The following is a 19997-nucleotide window of genomic DNA, read 5'->3' as shown; positions in this document are numbered from 1 at the left end:
CACCGGCGCGGCGCCAGCAGCGCCCTCGCCAGCCGCGCGGTGGGGCGATTTGTCCGGATCTGGACCAATGAGGGCCGGCGGAACCGGAGCGGAGACGGCGGTGGCCCGGGACTCTACAATGGTCGCGGGACCGGCGCCGCGCCACGCGGGGGCCAACCCGCAGCCAGGGCGGAGCGACGGCTCACCGGCGACCCAAACCTCGCGCGAGCGCCACCCGGACGGCCCGCCACCCCCGGCAGGTGGCGCGACCTCCCGGAAGGTGAGGGCTGCGAGCCTGGGGGCAAGTGGCCGGGGACCCCAGCTGGGGCCAGTTTCCGATGCGTGAGTAATGATTAACAGTTCTACCAAGCACTCACGGTCCCACCGGCCTGGACAGGAAGACAAACTGGCTGGGCTCCCGTCCAGCCCAGAACTCAATACCCAGCCTCGAATTTGGCGGGCTCACACCAAGCCCAATCTTGAGTACCTCCCACCCCAGATTAGGGTCCTCAAAGCAGATACTAGCCAGAGCAGATACCAAGCTGCCAAACCTTTGCCCATAACAAACTCTAGGCCCACAGACCTCCCCACTCAGTGCCTCTCCCCAGATGCTCTCTGCAGCCTGCCAAGGGTGGAGTATCAGAAAAGATGCACACACGCCTGACAGTGCCTTTTTTTTTTTTTCCAAGTTTAATACACACTAGAACAAACCACAAGAGAGTGCTGCTAGCCCAGAACTACACTCACCCCAAAACCACCCCAGGAACCCCAAAACACTGAGACCAGGAACTGGGTCCACAGCTCCTGGGGAGACACACCCATTCCTGGAGAGGCTCAGGCACCCCTGAGCCCTTCTGTCGTCACCTGACCTCCCCACCTACCCCCTCAGCCTAGATTCAGTTGGCCCTTCCCTACCAGTCCCTTCCTAGATGAAGGCCGATCCCCTCCCTGGGTCCCAGGACTTCCTTCCTCCTCAATGGACAGAAGGGCAGCAGGGGCACCATGGTCCAGGGCCCTCAGGTCTGGTGGTCCAAGAGAAGCTGGGCTCTGATGCAAGGTGGAGAAATGCTGCAGAAGGGCTGTCACAGGAGGTCAGGCCCCCACACACTCCACATAATTGGCAGGGTACAGACCAATGCGGCCACTCTGCAGCTGGCCCTGGCACCAGCCCTGCTCATCCTCCTCGCTCATCTTCAGCAGCTCCTCCCCTGGGGGAAAGGGGATTCGTCACTACCCATTGCCCTGGCCCAGCCCCAATCCTGCAATCGGGTCAAGGACTGAGGGGGAGGAGGTGGTAGGAGAACCCAGCCCGGAGAAGAGACATGCCTCAGGCAAAGAGAGGTCAAACTCTGCGAGCCACCCCACCCCAGACCCTGAAGGCATCAAGCAGGCCCCAGCTGGTGACTTTGAGAGGGAGGTGCGGGCTCAGAGCAGACACTCGACTCCTTGGGTCTGGACCGAGAGCAGCCTTTCAGAATCAGACAACTGGCCCTTGGGAAGTAGGCATCAGGCTTCCCTTTTCCACACCCCTGCTCAGGTTGTAAAGGAGGGGAGGGGGTAGCTGAAGGCTGGAGAGGAACAGAAAAGGGGTCCCTGGGTACCTGCTCGGAAGCTCAGCTCATCAGCTTCCTGGCCGGCGTAGTCATAGAGCGCCCGCACCCGCACCCCAGTGGCAGCCTTCCGGGGATTCTCCTCATCCGACCACTCCTCATCCTGCCCACCGCTAGAGAGGGGAGACAGAAGGCGGCAGGCTCAGGGCACAAGGACCGCTTTGAGCAAGAGAGCCTAGGACCCAGGGCCAAGGGCTCACCCTCTGGAAGAACCCTGGGAGAGGCAGGTGGGAAAGAACTGAAAGATCCTAGTCTGACCTCTGCCACACATGCTTGTGAGCTTGGCGTGCTTCCCGCCACCTGGGGCTGATGTGAGCAGTAGATGAGCGCGAATGTGGGAACCGCCTGGCAAAGCTAAACCACCATGAACGCTGGCATCATGACAACTACTAAGTAGGTCCTAAGGTTCCTGGCACCAATTGTCAGCCCACTTCAGGTGTGAGGGGAATGAAGGGAAGGAGACAGAGGGAAAGAGGGCAGGGCAGGGGGGCAGAGCTATTTCCTTCCCACAGCCAGGATTCCGACTCTCACCCTGGCGACCCCGGGGACTGGGGTGGGGGTGCAGCGCCATCTCTTGTGGGCACGATGCTGGTCAGAGTAACCTCATCAGGGCTCCGGCCACCCTTCTCCTTCCTGCTAATTGTCCTCTGTGTATCCAAGGACCACTCCTGTGAGGACAGTGCTTAGGGTCAGGCTGGGCTGCAGGCTGTGGTGGCAGCCCTCATCCCAAGCCCTAGCTTCCCTCCTGAGGTCCAGGCTGAGCCCACCACCCCTCCCAGCCCCAGCCAGCCCGGAACACGGACCTCAAACTGCGGCCAGTTCATGGCCATGCCTGGCCCGTGGGTGCTGCGCCACCAGCGCAGATCGTCTTCATCACTGGCTGCCTCGATGCCCTGATGCAGGTCTCGGTAGAGTTCATGGAATCTGTGGCCCAAGGCACAACCTCAACCTGGGAAGCCCTGGGCCCCAGTACCCGCCCCCCCCAAACTCATTCCGCCTGGCCAGAGCCTGGGGGAGATGGAGCAGACCCAGCATTACCCCCAGGCCTCCATGCCCAGCTCGCAGGCCATACCTCTCGCTGCTGGAGAGGTCGAGGTGCTGGTGTAAGGTAAGCAGCATATCCTTGAAGAAGAGAAGCCGCTGGCGCTCGGCCGCCTGGCAGCTCTCGAAGGCCTGCTCCATGTCCTCCATGTAGCGAGGGGTGTAGCGATGCAGCTCCGCCAATGTCTGCTCGTAGTGGGTTTTCATCTGGGTGGGAGAGGAGGAGCCTGGTGAGGACCAGACTTCTTCCACTCAGGACTCCACTAGTATTTACCGAGCGCCACCGCCGCGGCGGGAGGGGGGGGACTTGCGGGGAGACCCCGGGCCAGGCACCTGCGGCAATTAGGCCACAGCCCCAGCTCCAGCCCTCCAACACCCCAGCAGCCGAACAGGGGAGGGGACATTGGGCACAGCCACTTTCAGAGTCTGGTGAGTGAAAATGGGGGGGTGAGATGAGGTCAACCTCCAGGGACAGGGAGGGAGAAATCAGGACAGGCTTCCTGGAGGAGGGAGAAACTGAGCAGCAGATAGGCAGAGCTGGAGGACAGGGCGCTCTGGTAGAGAAGGCAACGTGAGAGCTTGGTGGGGGCGTTGGAGACACAACGGAAGGAAAGGAGCTGGAAGGTCCCCTCAACTGCTAAGATGCTCCCAATGCCTGAAACTGAACCGTTTCCTTCCCTGGGTAAAGCATCAGCTTTTCTCTGGCTCCTCTTTTAAGTGATGATTTGGAGAGCGGGTGGCCCACGCGGATGAGAGCGTTGAGTTCAGGGCCTGGGAGAGGCGTGCCCGCCGCCGGTACCTTCTCGGCCTCCTTGGCGCAGCGATCCACCCGCTCCTGCAGCTTGCGCCGCTGCTCTTGGGAGACGGCGCTGTCCGCCTTTGCGTGGCTCTCCCGAGTCTGGGCTGTCTTCTCCTCCTTCCGTGCTGCATGGTAGCTCTTCTTGGAAGCCTCAACCTGGCACACACGGGGACAAATCCGGAGACCCTGCAATGCCAAGCCCCGGCCCCCTCCAGCCCCGGGGCGGATTCGGGAAGGGACCCATCCCTCCCAGGCTCACCTCCTTCAGCCTCTTGAGCCAGGGCTTCTGGGCCTTGCGGAAGCCGTCCTCGGCAGCCCGGCTCTCGCGGAAGCCACCCAGCACAGGCCGGTGGAAGGCACCCCGCTGCCAGGCGCGCACCCGTTCGCTGTCCTGCCCCTGCAGCTTCTCCCGCACCTCCAGGTGCAGCGCGCTCAGCCTCTCGGCTGCCGTGAAGAAGGCGTGCCAGGCCTTCTCCAGCGTGCCGTACTGGGGGCCTGCAGGGAAGGGCTGGGCTGGGACCCGGCCAGGGACGCCACCAGAAATGAGCCCACCCCCCTCCCATCCCCCTCACCACAGGGGACTGCCCTGGGTGCCAGGCCCGCAGCAGGGGATGCAAAGGTGAACAACGAAGAGGTCAGCGGCTACTTAGGGATATACGCGATCTCACCGAATCCTTATCCACCACCATGAAAACAGAGTCACAATCAACATTTAACAGGTGAAAAACAGCAGCCCAGAAAAGTGAACTAATCACTCAAAGCATTACAGCCACAAGTCAACTGCCCAAAACATTGCAGCTGAGGTTCAAACCCAACTCTGCGGCATCAACCACTACTATTGCCTCAGAGGGAAGAACAAGCTTTTTAGAATGGAAAGATCCCCAGCTCCCGAATCAGAAGGCCTGATTCGAGGTTCGAGGTTCAGCTCTTCCTAGCTGTGACTTCAGGCAAGTCGCCTAGCCTCTCTGAACTTCTGGATTCTCCTCTAGAAAATGGGTAGAACAGGACCATCTCCACCACAGGGCTGTTAGAAACATCAGAGTAACTCACGACCATACTCTGCAAAACTCTTAAAAACTGTAAGAATAACCAAGAAGCTCTTCCCTCTTCAAAGGGAAGGCATACGCAGAGTCCTCAAACTTCTCATGAGCGTTGCAAAAGAGAAGCTGCCTCGCCTGATCTCCCCACCCTCAGCGGCCTCTGCTGCCGGCAAGGCCTGAGCACTGGCTCACCCTTTTCCACGGTGCCCCTCCACTTGCGGGCCCAATCAGCCAGCTGCTGGGCGTAGGCCTTCTCGATGCGGGCACGTTCCTGGAAGCAGCTGACCAGGTCCCCGCAGAGCCGATGGCCGTCCTCCACCCGCTGCACGGTCCGCCTATAGTTGCCAGCCTGGGGCAGACAGGAGAAAGCCCGTGTCACCGGGGAGAAGCCCCCTCCAGGGCTGGGGCTGACAGCTCAGTTCCTCCCCTGGACAGGTGGCTGGGCCCGGGGGGAGGGGGGCATTTCAGTGCCACCACCAAACCTAGGACCCAGCTGCTCACCTCCCAGAAACTGCCCTCCAGGGCCTCCCCTCCAGCGTCTTCCTCTGGAGCCATGGTGTCCCCGCAGCACGGAATGGTGGCGGATGGGGGCTATGGAGGGCAAAGGGGTAAGCAGGGAAGCCAGATATACGCTGTTGGGGAGAGGAAAAGATCCTCTCCTATCCCTGGACTTTGTCCCCACGGCTATCCCTACCATCCAAGGAGCTGTCAGAGCTAGGACTCCCCAGGTGGGGGGTCTGGAAGGTTCCAGGAGGGGCTGGGATAGGAGAAAGGATGGCCACTTCAAAGCTCTTCCTTGGGCCCTAAGTCTGCCCACCCCCTCCCCCACCCAGCCTCATTCCACCTACCTGGGGCCTAGAGATCACTTCAGGGACCTGGATGTCCAACTCTCAAAGCTGCCACTGTGATTCTGCCTTGAAGCTGACAAAAGCAAGGCAGGGGGTGAGGGCAGGGACCTAGAGCGTCCAGGGCGGTGCCCGGCTCCCCCGATATAGCAACTGCTGTCAGAAGCGCCAGATTCCAGCCAGGAGAATGCCAGGCAGGTCACACGATCCAACTGGGGATTAGGTGGCAGGCGGGGGTGGGTGGTGGGCATAGGGCCCCGCTGCCCCCCCTCCCCACTACAGATGAGAGCGGAGGATACCTGCCCACGCCAGGCCCTGTTACCTTCCCCTGAACAACAAGACGACCCTTTACCAGACCAGGCCAAGTCGGAGGGTGCCCAGCCACACTCCAGTGACTCCCTTTGCCCGCAAGAGCAGACTGGGAGCCAGGAGGCCTGAGTCCGGTCTTGGCCAAGAAGCTTGAACAAGTGCATTTTACTGCCCTGGTGAGGCAGAAATTCTGCCTCCTGGTCCTCCGCGCCAGGGCTGGTCTCAGACTCAAACCAGGCAATGAGCAAGAAATGTGAGGGGCCTGACAGTCACAAGGGACATTCATCCTTTCCCACAGCATCCACTGAGGTCCCATAAGCCTCCCTGGGTAATGAATAACTCAGCCCCACCCTCAAAGAGCCCAGAGTCTGGGGCAGCAAGGGGATGCCAACAGGCCCTCAGCCAATTCTAAGAGTGTGCACCAGAACCGTAGAGGAGGGCAAGGTAGATTCCAACCCCAGAGCCACCACCCCAGAGGCTAGAGGACACAGTGGCATGCAGCCACTCCCCTCCTGCCTCTTGGCAGCGGCTCAGCTGTCCCCAGCACTGACTCAAGCCCCTAAAAGGAAACTGCTTCCTCCTCTGAGCAAGCCCAAGGGACACCGCCAGGCCCAGGGGGACAGAGTAGGTGCCCACTGCCCCCAAGCAGGGCTCTATCACACTGCTCCCCTCCAAACTGACAAGCCACTATCCATCCTTCAAAACTCCAGTCTCCCAGACCCCATTCCTCTACCCGCATTCACACAGCCCCTTGTGAGCCCTCCGTCAGGCTTATATATTATGTATTCCATCGGATCGTCATTGACAGGAGAGGATCTGTCCCCAGTCATTGACAGAGGGGGTCCAATTTGCGGGTTTCTTTGGGCACTGGCAGGTGGTAGCTGAATGAAGAAACGGGAAAAGGACCGGGAAACCTGCTGGCTATAGCAGCTGTGAGAAAGCTTGGCCTAGGTGGGATCCAGCCCTAAGCTAACAGGAGAGAGAGCTGAGGCGCGCAGCGGAGCGGCCTGGGTACAGAGCAGGAGAGGGACAGAGTGGCTGGCCCACCAGGGTCCTCAGCACTTCCCCTTGCTTCTTCTTGAGCCTGCCCCATTTACCCAGAAAGGACTTGCCGACCAGATGGAGAGAAACAGAGCCGCAGCTGTAAATCACAGGGCCTTCGGAGCAGTCCCAGTCAGGCATCCAGGGGCCTGGGCCCCCTGCCTGCTCCAGCCTCCAGGCTCCCGGGAGACCTGCCCCCCACCCGGTCCCTCTCTCTGGCCCCAGAACAGAGCAAGCTGTGTGTGCAGGGCTGGCACTGCTCCCTCCCGCCTCCCAGAGCAAACACAAGCCCGAGACCCAGGCACAGCCAGGCCCCACAGCCCTGGCTGCATCTAGCTATGGGTGTGGGCCCTGCGTGCCATGAGGGGCACCCCGAGCTTCCTGACTTCAGCAGAGACCCAGACTGGTGCCCAGAACACACTTGGCCACAGGCAAGAGCTCTGAAGGCAGATAATGAATGCTTCCCAGCCCAGGTAGCCAGGACCTACTGGGCCTGCAGAAGTCTGCGAGGGGGCTTGGCACGGTCTCCTCAGAGCTGCCCGGGCCAAGGTAGGAAGTCCTGAGACTCGGGGAAGAACCCACTCTCCCTACCTAAGGCAGGTAGGTACCCCCCACCCCCACCCCCGCGCAGAACAGCCCCCACCTTCCCAGAAGCTGGGGGCAGGCCCCTGGGAGGGAGCAAGGCCGACCGGCCCTGCCCGTCCTCCTGAGTCACAGGCTGCGCCCAAGGGCTCCTGCAGCAGCGCCTCCCGGGCGGCCCGCAGCCCTAGGATGCCGAGGCACAGTTGTGGGCGGCCCACTGGTCCAGAGAGGGGTGCCTAGGCTAGAGTGGCTGGAACCAGCAGCCAGAGCCGCCCCGGGGGGTGGGGGAAGGGGTGGCGCAGGGAAAGGGGAGGAGGCAGGGCCAGGGAGGGGCATAACAAAGGGGCACTTTTGGAAACCCGACCTGCCGCCCGAGGTGCCTGCTCCCTGATGACGCACTCCAAACCCGGAGCCTCTACACCAACCCTCTGGCTGCCCGTGTCTGGCCTCAGCCCTTATGGACGGCGCCCTTCGACCGGCCCTCCTGCCGGCCCGAAGCTGCACCACTCGGAGCCGGTGGAGCCCACGCGGAGCGGCCGGGCCGGGTCCAGCCATGGAGGCTCTAGGACTTCTTGGCCAAACTTGTTGAACTTGGTCTCGGCGGGGGTGGGGCCAGCCGATCACCGCTGAGGGGAGGGGGCGCACCCTTCCTGGGCCAGCCCGGCCGTGGACTCCAGAAGGTGACCCGGGGCAGCGGCCCAGGAATTAGGGCTCTTTGCAAAGAGCGAGGGGTCCCCGGGGTGTTTGGGGGCGTTTAAGGAGCCCTAGGACATGGTGTGGCCCTCCAGCCCCGATGCCCCCCTCTCCTCCGCCGGCCTGGGAAATCGCGGGGTGCGCCGCGCCGCAGATGAGACACCCCCTCGGCTCGGCGGCGCTCTTCCCGTCCTCGCGTAGAGTGGGGTAGCCGGGGGCTCCCAGGGCGGGAGTCGGTCCCATTGCAAACTTCAAGAGCCGGAGGAGAGGGCGGGATCGATTCGCGGCTCCCGCCGCCGCCTCCCCGCGGTTCCCGCGGGGGCAGCACTCACCGCGTCCTTCCTGGGCGTCTCGGCGGGTGGGGGCCCGGCCACGCTCCGGCCGGAGTCCTGCCGCTCCCGGGCCGGGGCCACCGCCTCCCGGAGCGCGCCCGGCCCTCCCCCGGGAAGCCCGGCCCCCGGCCCCGCCCTCTCCTCGCGGCCGCTGCCCCAACCCCACCCGCCAGAGGCCGGGGCGCAGGGGCTGCAAGCATCGCGGCTACCCGCGGCTCCCGGAGCGCGGGCCGTGGGGTATCCGCTCCAACGGGAGAAGCGCCAGGGCCCGCTCCGCAGGGTGGCCCCGCGCGGCTCAGGGGAGTCGGATTTCGGCTTTGCCCCTCCCGGCCTTTGTAGAGCCTGGGAGCCCCGTGGAAGCGGGAAGGGATTGGGCCTGCCCGGGTACCCCTTGGAGGGAGGGCTGGGGGCTACACTGCCTTAACATTTCTTTGCTGAGCACGCTTTTCTTATAAGTTAGTTACGGCGAGGTTCACAGCCACCCCCTTTTACATTAGGATTCCCATTGTACAGATGCGGAAACTGAGGCCCGGAGACCTTCAGCAGCTTGCAAAAGATCCGTAGTCGGGCAAGACCCGGATTCCAAAGCCGTGCCCTTTCCGTGCACAGCCCTGCCTGCCAATCTGAGGACTGCGTGGGACACGCGGTGGGGGTGGGGCAAAAAGGCGTGAGCTCCTACCCCTCCGTGTTCTTATTCCCAGATTTTGTACCACGATTCATTCTTAAATCCCTTTGCCCCTCCACCCCCACCCCTTGTCAGTCACCAGATTTGGTAGATTTTTTCCAGATCGCCACGCTGCCACCCCACCCTTAATAAGTCCCTTTTCCCTCACCCTCTTTGCCCCCACCCTGGGATTTTTCGCAGCCTGCCTGTCTGTTATTTATATCCACTGGAGCGGTCCAAGAATGTTCCGAGGCTGACCTAATCGCCACCTGCTTGGCCTCTCCGTCCCTCCCGATCCCTCCTGGGCCGGGGGACCCGACGACCGAGACCTCCGCCTGGCAGAAGAGGGGGGGGGCGGGTTAGCAGGGTCCAACGCCCGGGGCGCTCAGAGGGTCCTGATGGCGCAAATTCGCTGGGGATTGGAGAGCCCCAGCGGGCTCCAAGGAGTGCGCCCCCAGGGGGACGGCGTGGCGCTCTGGGAAGCCAAAGGCCAAACTGTTCTCTCTCCAGCACGTACTCTTCGTCCCCACTCCCCGCCCCACCACCACCCCCCGAGAAGTGTGAGTATGTGTGCGCGGATTTTTAAATTGGAGCTTTAAAAATAGCAAAAGTATTTTTCTGAATCCGAGAGGCACCGCTGATGCGTTCTTTATGCAGATAAATTCGCTCATAAAATGGAAAAGGGCCCGGAAGAGAATGAATGAGGGTAATTTCAGGTGGTAGTATTAGCTGCTGAGGACTGAGCTGCTCCACAGTCCTAGTGGGAGGGTGAAACTGTGGGCATCCAGGACGCAGCGCGTTTGGCAAATCCAGCCTGAGCAGTGGATCCTGGCCTTGGCGCTCACAGGGTGTGTACCCAGCAGGATGTGGCTTCTGAAACCAGTTTCAACACCCAGTCTCTGTCGGGGCATGAAAAAGTCACTTTTTTTTCCATATTTCTGTTTCTACCTCTATGAAACATGACAGGTGACCCGGCTGACCTCCCAAATGGACCGTGTGCCCCAGCTAATTACTGATTGTAAAAGCTGTAAATGAGAGGAGCTGGGCTAATCTATAATGACAGCTATACTGTCCTGTATTATTTTAAATCAGTTAACATCCCACCTAGTGCCTGGGGGCCTTTAGGCACCTAGACAGAAAGTGTGAAAACACAGGAATGAAATTAATTGCAGGAACCGCCTATTAAAACCCCATTAAAATAAAGGCTGCAAGCCAGACTGGCATCTGGGAAAGCCAGGTCAGGGAGAGATTCAGAAAAGAGGGCTGGGCTGTTCCTCAGATCACAAGGAGAAGGGGACATGGACTGGAAAGCATCTGGCTTCTCTTAGATTCTAATCAGGAGGCAGAAAGCAGAAATACTGCAGCTGATTTTAATTGCCCCTAAGGTACTGTAGGGAGAAAAAATAAACTAAAACTCAGAGCATACGGAGCTGCTTCAAAGGTGAAAGGAGACAGAGCTGCCTTTGGAACACCAACCCCCTGCTAGTGCTGTCCCCAAGGGCTCAGATTTCTATGCTCTGCGGCCAGAGAGCCCCTGCATACTCATGCGGCTCTATCTGCGCAATACTGAACTTAAACAGAGTTCAACATGAGACGCCCGGGGTCAGAAGCTGGATAGACAGAAACCGAGAGAGGCAGCCTAGCTCAGGGCACCAGGTGGCAGATTGATCCAACGCCTAAGTTCACAACACTCACAGACTCTTTCACCTTGAGTTTCTGGAATGTCCTAACCACTGTACCTTTATTTGTTTATTTATTCATTCAGTCATCCAGTGGAGAAATCATTTGAATTTTTGTTCTATGCTAAGCCCTCTTCTAGGTATTGAGAATACAAGATAAATAAGGCATAGGGGCGCCTGGGTGGCTCAGTTGGTTGGGCGACTGCCTTCGGCTCAGGTCATGATCCTGGAGTCCTGGGATCGAGTCCCGCATCGGGCTCCCTGCTCGGCAGGAAGTCTGCTGCTCCCTCTGACCCTTTCCCCTCTCATGCTCTCTCTCTATCTCATTCTCTCTCTCAAATAAATAAATAAAATCTTAAAAAAAAGATAAATAAGGCATAGTCTTAGGTGTAGGCTAATGATACAGTGTGGGTAGGAAGTACTTTGGAAAAACAGAGCCAGAAGAGACCACCTTTCACCAGGTGATGACACTTGATTGGGCTTGATGAGCAGGAATTAGTCATGTGAAGAGGCATTGTAGGCGGGAGCACCAGGGTGTGCCAAGCCCCAGAGGTGTAAGCATATGACTTGGTGATCCAGCAATTTCGCTTTTTGGAATCTACCCTAGACAAACATGTGTAGAAGTGCAGAAAAAGGTACAAGGCTGTTTGCATGTAGTATTGTTTGTAGTAAGGGAAAACTGGAAGCAAATGTCCATCAAGAGGCTTTTGGCTAGCGGGTCACCAAAGTGCATAAGTCAGACGGTGCTGAGAAGCCCCTGGCCCAGGGACTCCCTCCGGGGACAGAGTGGTGGGGCCCAAGCCCTGCCCCTCAGAGTGGCCCAGTGGCCACGTCAGCCACTTAAAAAACCTTATACATACACCAGAGATTTGGAAATAACGATAAACACCAAAGTGCCGGAAAGAAAAAAAAATAGTTGAATAACCTAGTATTCATTCATGCTATGGCTAAACTCTGCAGCACCTGAAGCACAAGGTAGATGGAGCTGTTTTTTGTTTTTTTAGATTATTTGTTTATTAGAGAGAGAGAGCGCGCGCAGGGGGAGGGGCAAAGGCTGAGCACAAAGCCCAACTCCAGGCTCCATCTCACAACCATGAGGTCATGACCTGAGCCAAAACCAAGAAGTGGGATGCCTAACCAACTGTGCCACCCAGGCGCCCCAAGATGTGTTCTTATATGAAGAGCTCCAAGACCCTGTTGAATGAAAAAAAAAAAACCAAAACGCAGAACACACAAAAAATTCGGAGAATATATACCAAACTGATTTTGGTGGCTATCTCTAGGGAGAGGTCTAGAATTGGTAAAAGAGATTCTTGTAGTGTTAGAAAATTAGCAATGAGCATGTACTTATATGTAAATTGTATGATAAAGAGTTTTTAGGAAATCATGAGTGAATCTTATTGTCTAACACAGTGCTGTCCGAATGGAATTTTCTGCAATGATGGAAATGCTGTAGAGCTGCACTGACCCATATGTAACCACTAGCCATCTGTGGCTATTTCGAACTTGTAGTTAGGAACTGAATTTTTAATTTTAATAAAATTTAATTTTAATTAAAAATTTAACAGCCATAGGTGGCTGGTGGCAACTGTATGGGACAGTTCCGATCTAGAATATCTAGAATACTGAGTTCAGGATGGGGTGGAGGCAGATGGAAGATGAAGCTGGAAAATAAGTTGAGATTGAACAGTGAAGATTTGCAAGGTGGGCTGAGGAGTTCGGACTTTATCCTACAGGCGGTGGGAAGTGTGCGTGGAGGGGCTAGAGGAGATTTAGCCAAAGAAGTCTGCAGGCAGCCCTGAGAAGGGCGGAGGAAAGCAGGCAGAGGGCTGCAAGCGAGCTGCTGTGTTACTCTTCGTGGCCTCTGGACATTGCCCCAGCATTCCTGACGGGCAGCTGAGTAAAGTATTTTGGTTCAACAGCTCTGTTTTTAAGATCGCAGGCAAGCCCAGGTAGAAAAAAATGGTCAGAGTTATCGGGAGGAGCTAACCTCAGTGGGGGATGCTGTTCTGGGCAGGAAGAACAGCAGATGGAGGGCATTAGAATAAAAATGCATAGCCGGCTTCTGTGGGGCCCGTAGAGAAAGCTACTCCAGGGTCAGGAATTTGCCCGGGGCAGATTCTTTGGAAGGTGCCCTGAGCTGCCAGGGCCCAGCCCAGGTATCAGCTCAGTAGGCGGAGGGTTCTGTTCGGGAAGCCTGCCTGCTCTGGTTCATTTGGGGCCCTTCTCTGAAGTCCCCTGGGGGCCTCCTGATTGGCCAAAAAGGAATTCTAGTGGAGGATCCATTTATTTCGCTGACTTTCAAGGAACACCCACGATGCCAGACACCAGGCTAGGTGCTTGGTCCACAATGTAAGCAAAGCAGACATGCAGCCTGGCTTTGTGGGGTTTTCCAGGAAAACCAAATAGAGGCCTGCATACGTATTTACAAATGGTGATAAGTGTTCTAAAGAAAAAAAAAAAACATTTAAGATATAGTGCTATGAGGGGAGCATAATTTCAATGAGGGTCGGGTCGGAGAAGAACTCTTTCAGGAAGTCTCAGCTTCTCTGCCCCAAGACAGCCCAACAGACCCCAAAGACAAATGGAAGTTGGCTGGGTAAAGAGGGAACCTGAGAGAGAGTATGCTATAGGAAAGGACTAACATGTGCCAAGACCAGAGAGGGGAACTCGACCTCCTGGGAAAGAAGGTAGAGTAGGTAGGGCGTGGTGAAGGAGAGAGTGAGAGGTCAAGGGTGAGGTAAGAGAGGCGGGCAGCACCCAAACACTGCAGACTTTGTTTCATTCTGAGTGTAGAATTTAAGCAGAGGAGTGACAGAGTGTCTTTCTGGATGTTGTGTGAGGGACAGATCAGAACAGGGCATCAGCAAAGAGTAGGCTGGATGGCCCAAGAGTAAAGAATGGTTTTCACATTTACTTAGTTACTTATTTTTTAAAGATTTTGTTTATTTTTTTGATAGAGAATGAAATCGAGAGAGATCACAGAGGGAGAGGGAGAGGGCGGAGCAGACTCCCAGCTGAGCAGGGAGCCCGATGCGGGACTCGATCCCGGGACCACAGGATCATGACCTGAGCTGAAGGCAGACACTTAACCGACTGAGCCACCCAGGCGCCCCGGTTTTCGCATTTTTAAATGGTTGAAAGGAATCAAAAGAAAAAGATTTGGTGATATGTGAAGGTTTTAAGGACAAATTCCAGTGTCCATAAAGTTTTATTGGAACACAGTCACGCTCACTTGTTTACATATTGTCTATGGCTGCTTCCACATTGCAGTGGAAGAGTGGAGTGGTTGCAATGGGGATCGCAGGGCCAGAAAAGCCTAAAATGTTTGCTATCAAGCCCTTCACACAAAAACCATGTGGCTCCTGTATTAGAGGGAGACAAAAAGAGGGAGACCATTTAGGAGGTCGCTTCAGTCATCTAGGTACCAAGGATAGGGGCTGGTTCTAGGTGCAGCTCCTCAGTACAGGGACTGAAGAAGTATCCGGGGGAAGGAATTGATAGAACTTTCTAGATGGGTTAAATGTGGATGGTACGGGAGAGGTACATTTCAAAATGAATCCCAACCTGTGATCTTGGATTGGGTTCTGGACCAGAGAAGGACATGACTGGGGCACTTGGTAAAATTTGAATAAAGTTTGTAGATTGGTTAATAGTGTCCTTAGTACTAATTTTCTCATCTTTTTTTTTTTTTAAGTAAGCTCTATGCCCACCATGGGGCTTGAACTCATGACCCCTGAGATCAAGCGTAGCATGCTCCAACGACTGAGCCAGCCAGAAAATCCATAATTCTCTCCTCTTGATCACTGTATTGTACTTCTATCTGATATAACATTTAGGAAATGAGGGACGAGTATATGGAAATTCTTTGTAACCTTTTCGCAACTCTTTCCAGGTCTGCAATTCTGTCCAAAGGTTGGACATTGCCGCCTCTGTCTTCACATTGTCTTCTCTGTGCGTCTGTCTCTCTGCCTGTGTCTCATTCCCCCTCTGCCTTACTGTTTTTATTTTTTTACTCTTTTTTTTTTTGAAGTATAGTTGACACACAATGTTACATTAGTTTCAGGTGTACAACACAGCAATTCTACAACTCAACACCTTATGCTATGGTTTGTGGTTGTTGTTGTTGTCTTGAATTGAATTATGGTTGACACACAATGTTCTGTCATCTCCACCTCGCTCTTACAAAGATACTTACCTCTGGATTTAAGACCTACTCAGATCATCCAGGATGATCTCCTCATCGTAAGACCCTCCCTTTTTTTTAAAGATTCCATTTATTCATTTGCGAGAGAGACAGAGAGAGAACAAGCAGGGGGAGAGGCAGAGGGAGAAGCAGACTCCCCGCTGAGCAAGGAGCCCGGATGCGGGACTTGATCCCAGGACCCTGGGATCATGACCTGAGCCAAAGGCAGATGCTCAATCATCTGAGCCACCCAGGCGCCCCATCGTAAGACCCTTAACTACATCTACAAAGATCCCTTTTTTTCTAGGTAACATTCACAGGTTCTGGGAATTTGGATATGGATTTCTCTTTTCAGGGACCAACCTACCACACCAACCTGGAGGAGGCCACAGCTGCTAGCCTGGGAAATCTAGTAAAATACGACATGAACTTCAAAAAGCAGGCTGCCTTTCAGAGATGTTCTTCATCCAGTTTCGCTACTGTGCCTCTTTGCAGAATAGGTCAGCAGCCTCCATGCTGCCCACACAAATGTGGCTTGGTAGGCAGCCTAGAATTATGACAAAACTCTCAGACTCCAGGGCCTTATGACACAGGGAAAGCCAAACACAAAGGGACAGTGTACAGTAAATGTGTCTGCAGAGATGCGCCCTGAAAGTCTGAAGAGTTGGGGAGGATGTGAGCAGATCGTACCAAGATAGCCTCCTCCAGGCCATTGGCTTCACCCGGAAGAACCACAGCTACCCAAGCAGCCCACTGCCTTCCTCTATAGACAGAAAGTAAGCTGTGGTTCCTTGGGCCAGGTTTTTGTCACATGCTCCGGGAGTGTCAATGTCATACTAGGGACAGGAGCCAAAGCGGGGCAGTGGAGACTGGAGTGGGAGGATGGGAAGGTAAGGGGAATGTAAATGCAGTCCCCCAGTCCCACGAGCCTGTGATTCATCCACCCATAGGCAACTGGCTTGGCTCTACCACAGAGAGAAGCATTTTTATTTCTGCTACTGGGGAGTTTTAGAGTCTGGAAGAGAGTGAGTAGAAGGCACTGCCAGAATCCAAACCCCTGGTTTCTGATTCTCTCGTCCCTGCACTTCCCACAATGGCTACTTGCCTGGTACGAGCTCCTGAGGATGGCATAAGCTTCTTCACCACCTCATTCAGCTCTTATGGGTAAATAATGTATTGCCAGGAGATTATATAACAACTTCTATTTGTAGAACACTTTACAGTTCACAGAGCACTTTCATGCAGACGACCTCAGGACTCTGGCAGTTGCCTGGGGAAGTTTCCTGACATCCCACACCCAGGTTTTGCACGACAGGATATTGATTTAGAGCATGGATGGTGCCTCATGCCCCACAGCGAAGACAGAAGGTGGGGTTTTTTTGGTATTTACACAGCTGTCTGACACTTCCAAAGCTACCCCAAATTGTGTTTTTGAAAATGGATGCCAGAGGCATCCTAGAGGGTCAGAGCCATGTTTTCATTTAGCACTATTCCAGAATTTATTCATATCTGGGCACTGAACTATGTATCAGAGATGCCAAGGAACAAGGACTCCAGAGGCTGTATTTGGTCCATTTCCGATCCTTGAGGAGGAGTTTAAATGTCATTTCCCTGCAAGCTCGGCAGAACCCTTAAGGCTGTCATTTGCAAACCGCTGGATGCAGTAACTGTGTGTGGGAAGCCTGCACACACCATCCTCGTGGATTATGGATGGTTTCGCAGACTCAGCAGAGCTTTTGGATCCATAGACGGCTTGATCAGAATCAGAGTCATGTACTGGCCTGCACCAGAAAAATGATTCCTACTAGATGGAAACTTCCCACAGGGAGGTCAGAGTGGAAGCAGTCACTGGTTTCTGCAGCAGCTCACAAGATCCCAGGTTTTCAAACTGGGAGGGATCTGAAAGACCAGCAAGTACCTCCTCTGGACTTCATGATGACGAAACTTAGAAGTGAAAGGAGGAATCCAAGAGACATCATCTAAGAACAACGGTCTTCCCACTGTGCCATACTCTGTTCCAGAAAACACGTAAGCCACATATTGTTTTGCAGATCAAAGAAACTGGCATTATTTAGGGTCATGCTCGTGGTCTGCCCGGCTTCCAGTGTGAACACGAGACCTTCATTTGCTATCACCAGCAGCTTTTGAATGAATTGCCTTGTGATGCCTTATGTCAAAGGTAATGTCACAGATAAGACCAAAGCATCTATAAACAGGGCTTCATAGCATAGCCAGGAAACCAGAGCCGTGCTGCACCATTACCCCCTTATCAGATTAGTGGCATCAAAAAAAAAAAAAGTATTAAATACTTTTGTCCACCTGCTCCTGATGGTTCATCGGATGCAAATGGATGACAGTAAGTCACTAGACAGTTGTTTTGTGGTGAAACACAGCAAAACCCAGGGTAAGAATGCCCCAAAGCACAACCTGAAACAAAACACTTTCCTGACATGTTCAAGGCGGGTTTCCACTACTCACGCGCGTTTTGTTTGTTTGTTTGTTTGTTTTTTTAATTCACCATGGAAAACCTTCCCTATCCTAAAAACAGAAATCCTGGCATTAAGCAGGACATGTCCTCTGCTCATGAATCCATCATGGCTAATTACTGCCTTCCCATTTCCTACTCTCTCTGCCTGGAACATCCCCCCCCCACCCCTCCCATCTCTCAAGATTCAGCTTAAGTGGGCCCCTTCTCTGACACTGTTCCTTTTTAACGCCACTCCATGCTGAGTTAGTGTCCTCTTTCTGTGCCCACCCCCAGCCCTGCCCAAACCCCATGCTTCCTCTCTCATTAAACTCATCACACCCAATTGTAGCAGTAGGATTACCTGTCTTTCCCACCATAGAAAGCACACTCCATAGGGGCAAAGAGCATTTTTCTTTTTTTCTTTTTTTAAAGATTTTATTTATTTATTTGACAGAGAGAGGCACAGTGACAAAGGGAACACAAACAGGGGGAGTGGGAGAGGAAGAAGCAGGCTTCCCGCCGAACAGGGAGCCCGATGTAGGGGCTCCATCCCAGGACTCCGGGATCACAACCTGAGCTGAAGGCAGACGCTTAATGACTGAGCCACCCAGGTGCCCCAAAAGAGCATTTTTCATTTCAGCATTCTCTTTCACTGGAATACTGCCAGTATTCCAACTATGCCAATAGGCCAACTCAGGAGGCGGTGAGGCCCTCAGGCCCCGGTGCTGTGCTTCCTGTAGGACCCAAAGGACCCTGCACTGGAGAGATGCTGAAGATGGGACCCCTCTCTGCAATGCCTGTGGTATCAGGTACAAGAAATATGGCACCCGCTGCTCCAGCTGCTGGCTAGTGCCCAGGAAAAGTGTCCAGCCCAAGAAGTTATGTGGCAGATGTGGGGTGTCCCTGGGCCCCCGCCAAGGCCCAACTCAGGAAGGGGATCTCAGGTGGAAGACCCAGGCCTCGGGCTCCAGAGTCCCTGTCTCAGGGGGCCACTGTCCCCCTCCCTGGCCCCTGGTCCGATCAGGTTTGGCTGAGCCTCCCCTCAGAAAATGTTCTCAGCAGTGACACTCCTACTGTGAACAGCAATAACAATAAAGAACACAACTACTCTGAAAAAAAAAAAAAAAACTACTCTGCCAGGAACAGAGTAGGTTTTGATAAATGTCAGTAAAATGAATGAAATTTGAATTCTGCCTGCCTTTCAACCTCCCCCTCAATCTGGCCTCTGGGAACAGATCCTCAATATGACCAACTTTCTCCTCTTCAAGCTGCCTCCTACCCTACTCATAAATATCAATGCCTCCAACTCAAACACTATCAAGAACACCCCTGTGGGGGGGCCTGGGTAGCTCAGTTGGTTAAGCGACTGCCTTCATCTCAGGTCATGATCCTGGGGTCCTGGGATCAAGCCCGGCATTGGGCTCCCTGCTCGGCTGGAAGCCTGCTTCTCCCTCTCCCACCCCCACTGCTTGTGTTCCCTCTCACGCTGTCTCTCTCTCTCTCTCTATTAAATAAATAAATAAAATCTCAAAAAAAAAAAAAGAACACCCCTGTAGTTGAATTTGGGGTTTATTGCTCAATGCAACAGTGAATGCATATGGTGGAACATCTCTGTAAGAGGTTGTTAGGAAGGACTTGTAGATTTGGTTTGTGTTGGATGATTTGGATAAGGGTTCAGGCAAGTGGGGCATTGCTCTGGATTGGAGGTTGTCAGGAAATGGGAGTGATTCTATGATTGGGTATCAGTAAATCTAATCCACAAGGTGGGAGGAATGAAGCAAAAGCAAAGCTAAAGCTGTGATTGGCAAAGAAGCTGCTTCCATATTAGCCAAATCAATAGGGCGATGTTTGGTTATTTTTGTGGTTTGGACAATGTTTTTTTTTTTTAAGATTTTATTTATTTATTTCACAGAGAGAGACACAGCGAGAGAGGGAGCACAAGCAGGGGGAGCGGGAGAGGGAGAAGCAGGCTTCCAGCTGAGCAGGGAACCCGATGCGGGGCTCGATCCCAGGACCCTGGGACCATGACCTGAGCTGAAGGCAGACGCTTAATGACTGAGCCACCCAGGCGCCCCTGGACAATGTTCTTACTTCTGCCTGTGTTCAGACATGAGTGATCATGTTTTTGTCTTGACTGATCATGGTCAGAGTGGCCTTGTCTGGTGTTGTTTTGTGCAATTGTTTATTTCGACAGAACCCCACGGTCTAACTGATATACCAGGCCAGCCCCCAGATGCCAGGGGCTGCCTCTGTCTTTCTCATAACTAATACTCATTCCTAACTTTCACCAAGCTCTTCCCCGGGATGCTCTTCTCCCTCCTCCAGCCAAACCCTACTTAAATTCGAATTGAACTCCACAAAATCCCATCTTCCCCTCCAGGCTTTCCTAAATACTTTTTTCTCCATTAGATTATCTTAAAAGTCTTGGCCAGCACACCACAATTTAGTATTCAACTGCCTTCTCTCTGGAATGGTTTGACTTGTTTCACATGTGTTTTTCTCCTCTGCTTGGCAGGTTGTAAACCTTTCTAGGGGCAGGGTCATTTCTTACATTTTGGCATCCCCCTAGAACTGAGAACCTTCCTGAGGTAAAACCAATGGCTGGTCTAAGGAAAGGGGGTGAGTCTGCTCGGAAAACACAGCTACCAGCCAGCAGGGGAGAAGCCAACGGCTTCCCTTTCACCTTTCTAACACTCTGACCTTATCTTCCCACCTTCCCATCAGGAAACC

General features: G+C 54.3%; 1 protein-coding gene across 2 annotated transcripts; it reads right to left on the bottom strand.

Moving 5' to 3' along the window:
• Window positions 1-695: 695 nt before the first annotated feature.
• PACSIN3 (protein kinase C and casein kinase substrate in neurons 3) lies at window positions 696-8356 on the bottom strand. 2 transcript variants are annotated; one of them, XM_028111225.2, is made up of 11 exons: window positions 8272-8356; window positions 5318-5390; window positions 4971-5060; window positions 4662-4818; window positions 3689-3942; window positions 3430-3585; window positions 2662-2837; window positions 2393-2513; window positions 2121-2257; window positions 1581-1702; window positions 696-1187 (listed from the first exon to the last, which is right to left on the bottom strand). In XM_028111225.2, the coding sequence occupies exons 3-11, from the start codon at window positions 5022-5024 to the stop codon at window positions 1072-1074; spliced, it is 1293 nt and encodes a 430-aa protein (XP_027967026.2). In that variant the 5' UTR covers window positions 5025-5060; window positions 5318-5390; window positions 8272-8356; the 3' UTR covers window positions 696-1071. The 2 variants fall into 2 exon arrangements, with proteins under 2 accessions (XP_027967026.2, XP_027967027.2); XM_028111226.2 differs by having other exon boundaries at window positions 3689-3924.
• Window positions 8357-19997: the final 11641 nt, after the last annotated feature.

Source organism: Eumetopias jubatus, unplaced genomic scaffold, assembly GCF_037043125.1.
Source record: "Eumetopias jubatus isolate StellerSeaLion01/CBP00866 unplaced genomic scaffold, mEumJub1_p1.0 scaffold_13, whole genome shotgun sequence".
Taxonomy (NCBI): domain Eukaryota; kingdom Metazoa; phylum Chordata; class Mammalia; order Carnivora; family Otariidae; genus Eumetopias; species Eumetopias jubatus.
This window is presented reverse-complemented; position numbering and strand designations above follow the sequence as displayed.

Coding starts and splice junctions, on each gene's coding strand:
- PACSIN3 (XM_028111225.2), bottom strand. CDS start 5,024: ATGGCTCCAGAGGAAGACGCTGGAGGGGAGGCCCTGGAGGGCAGTTTC. Junction 2,838..3,429: donor GCGCCAAGGAGGCCGAGAAG/GTACCGGCGGCG, acceptor TCTCCCACCCAG/ATGAAAACCCACTACGAGCA. Junction 2,258..2,392: donor TGAACTGGCCGCAGTTTGAG/GTCCGTGTTCCG, acceptor CTGTCCTCACAG/GAGTGGTCCTTGGATACACA.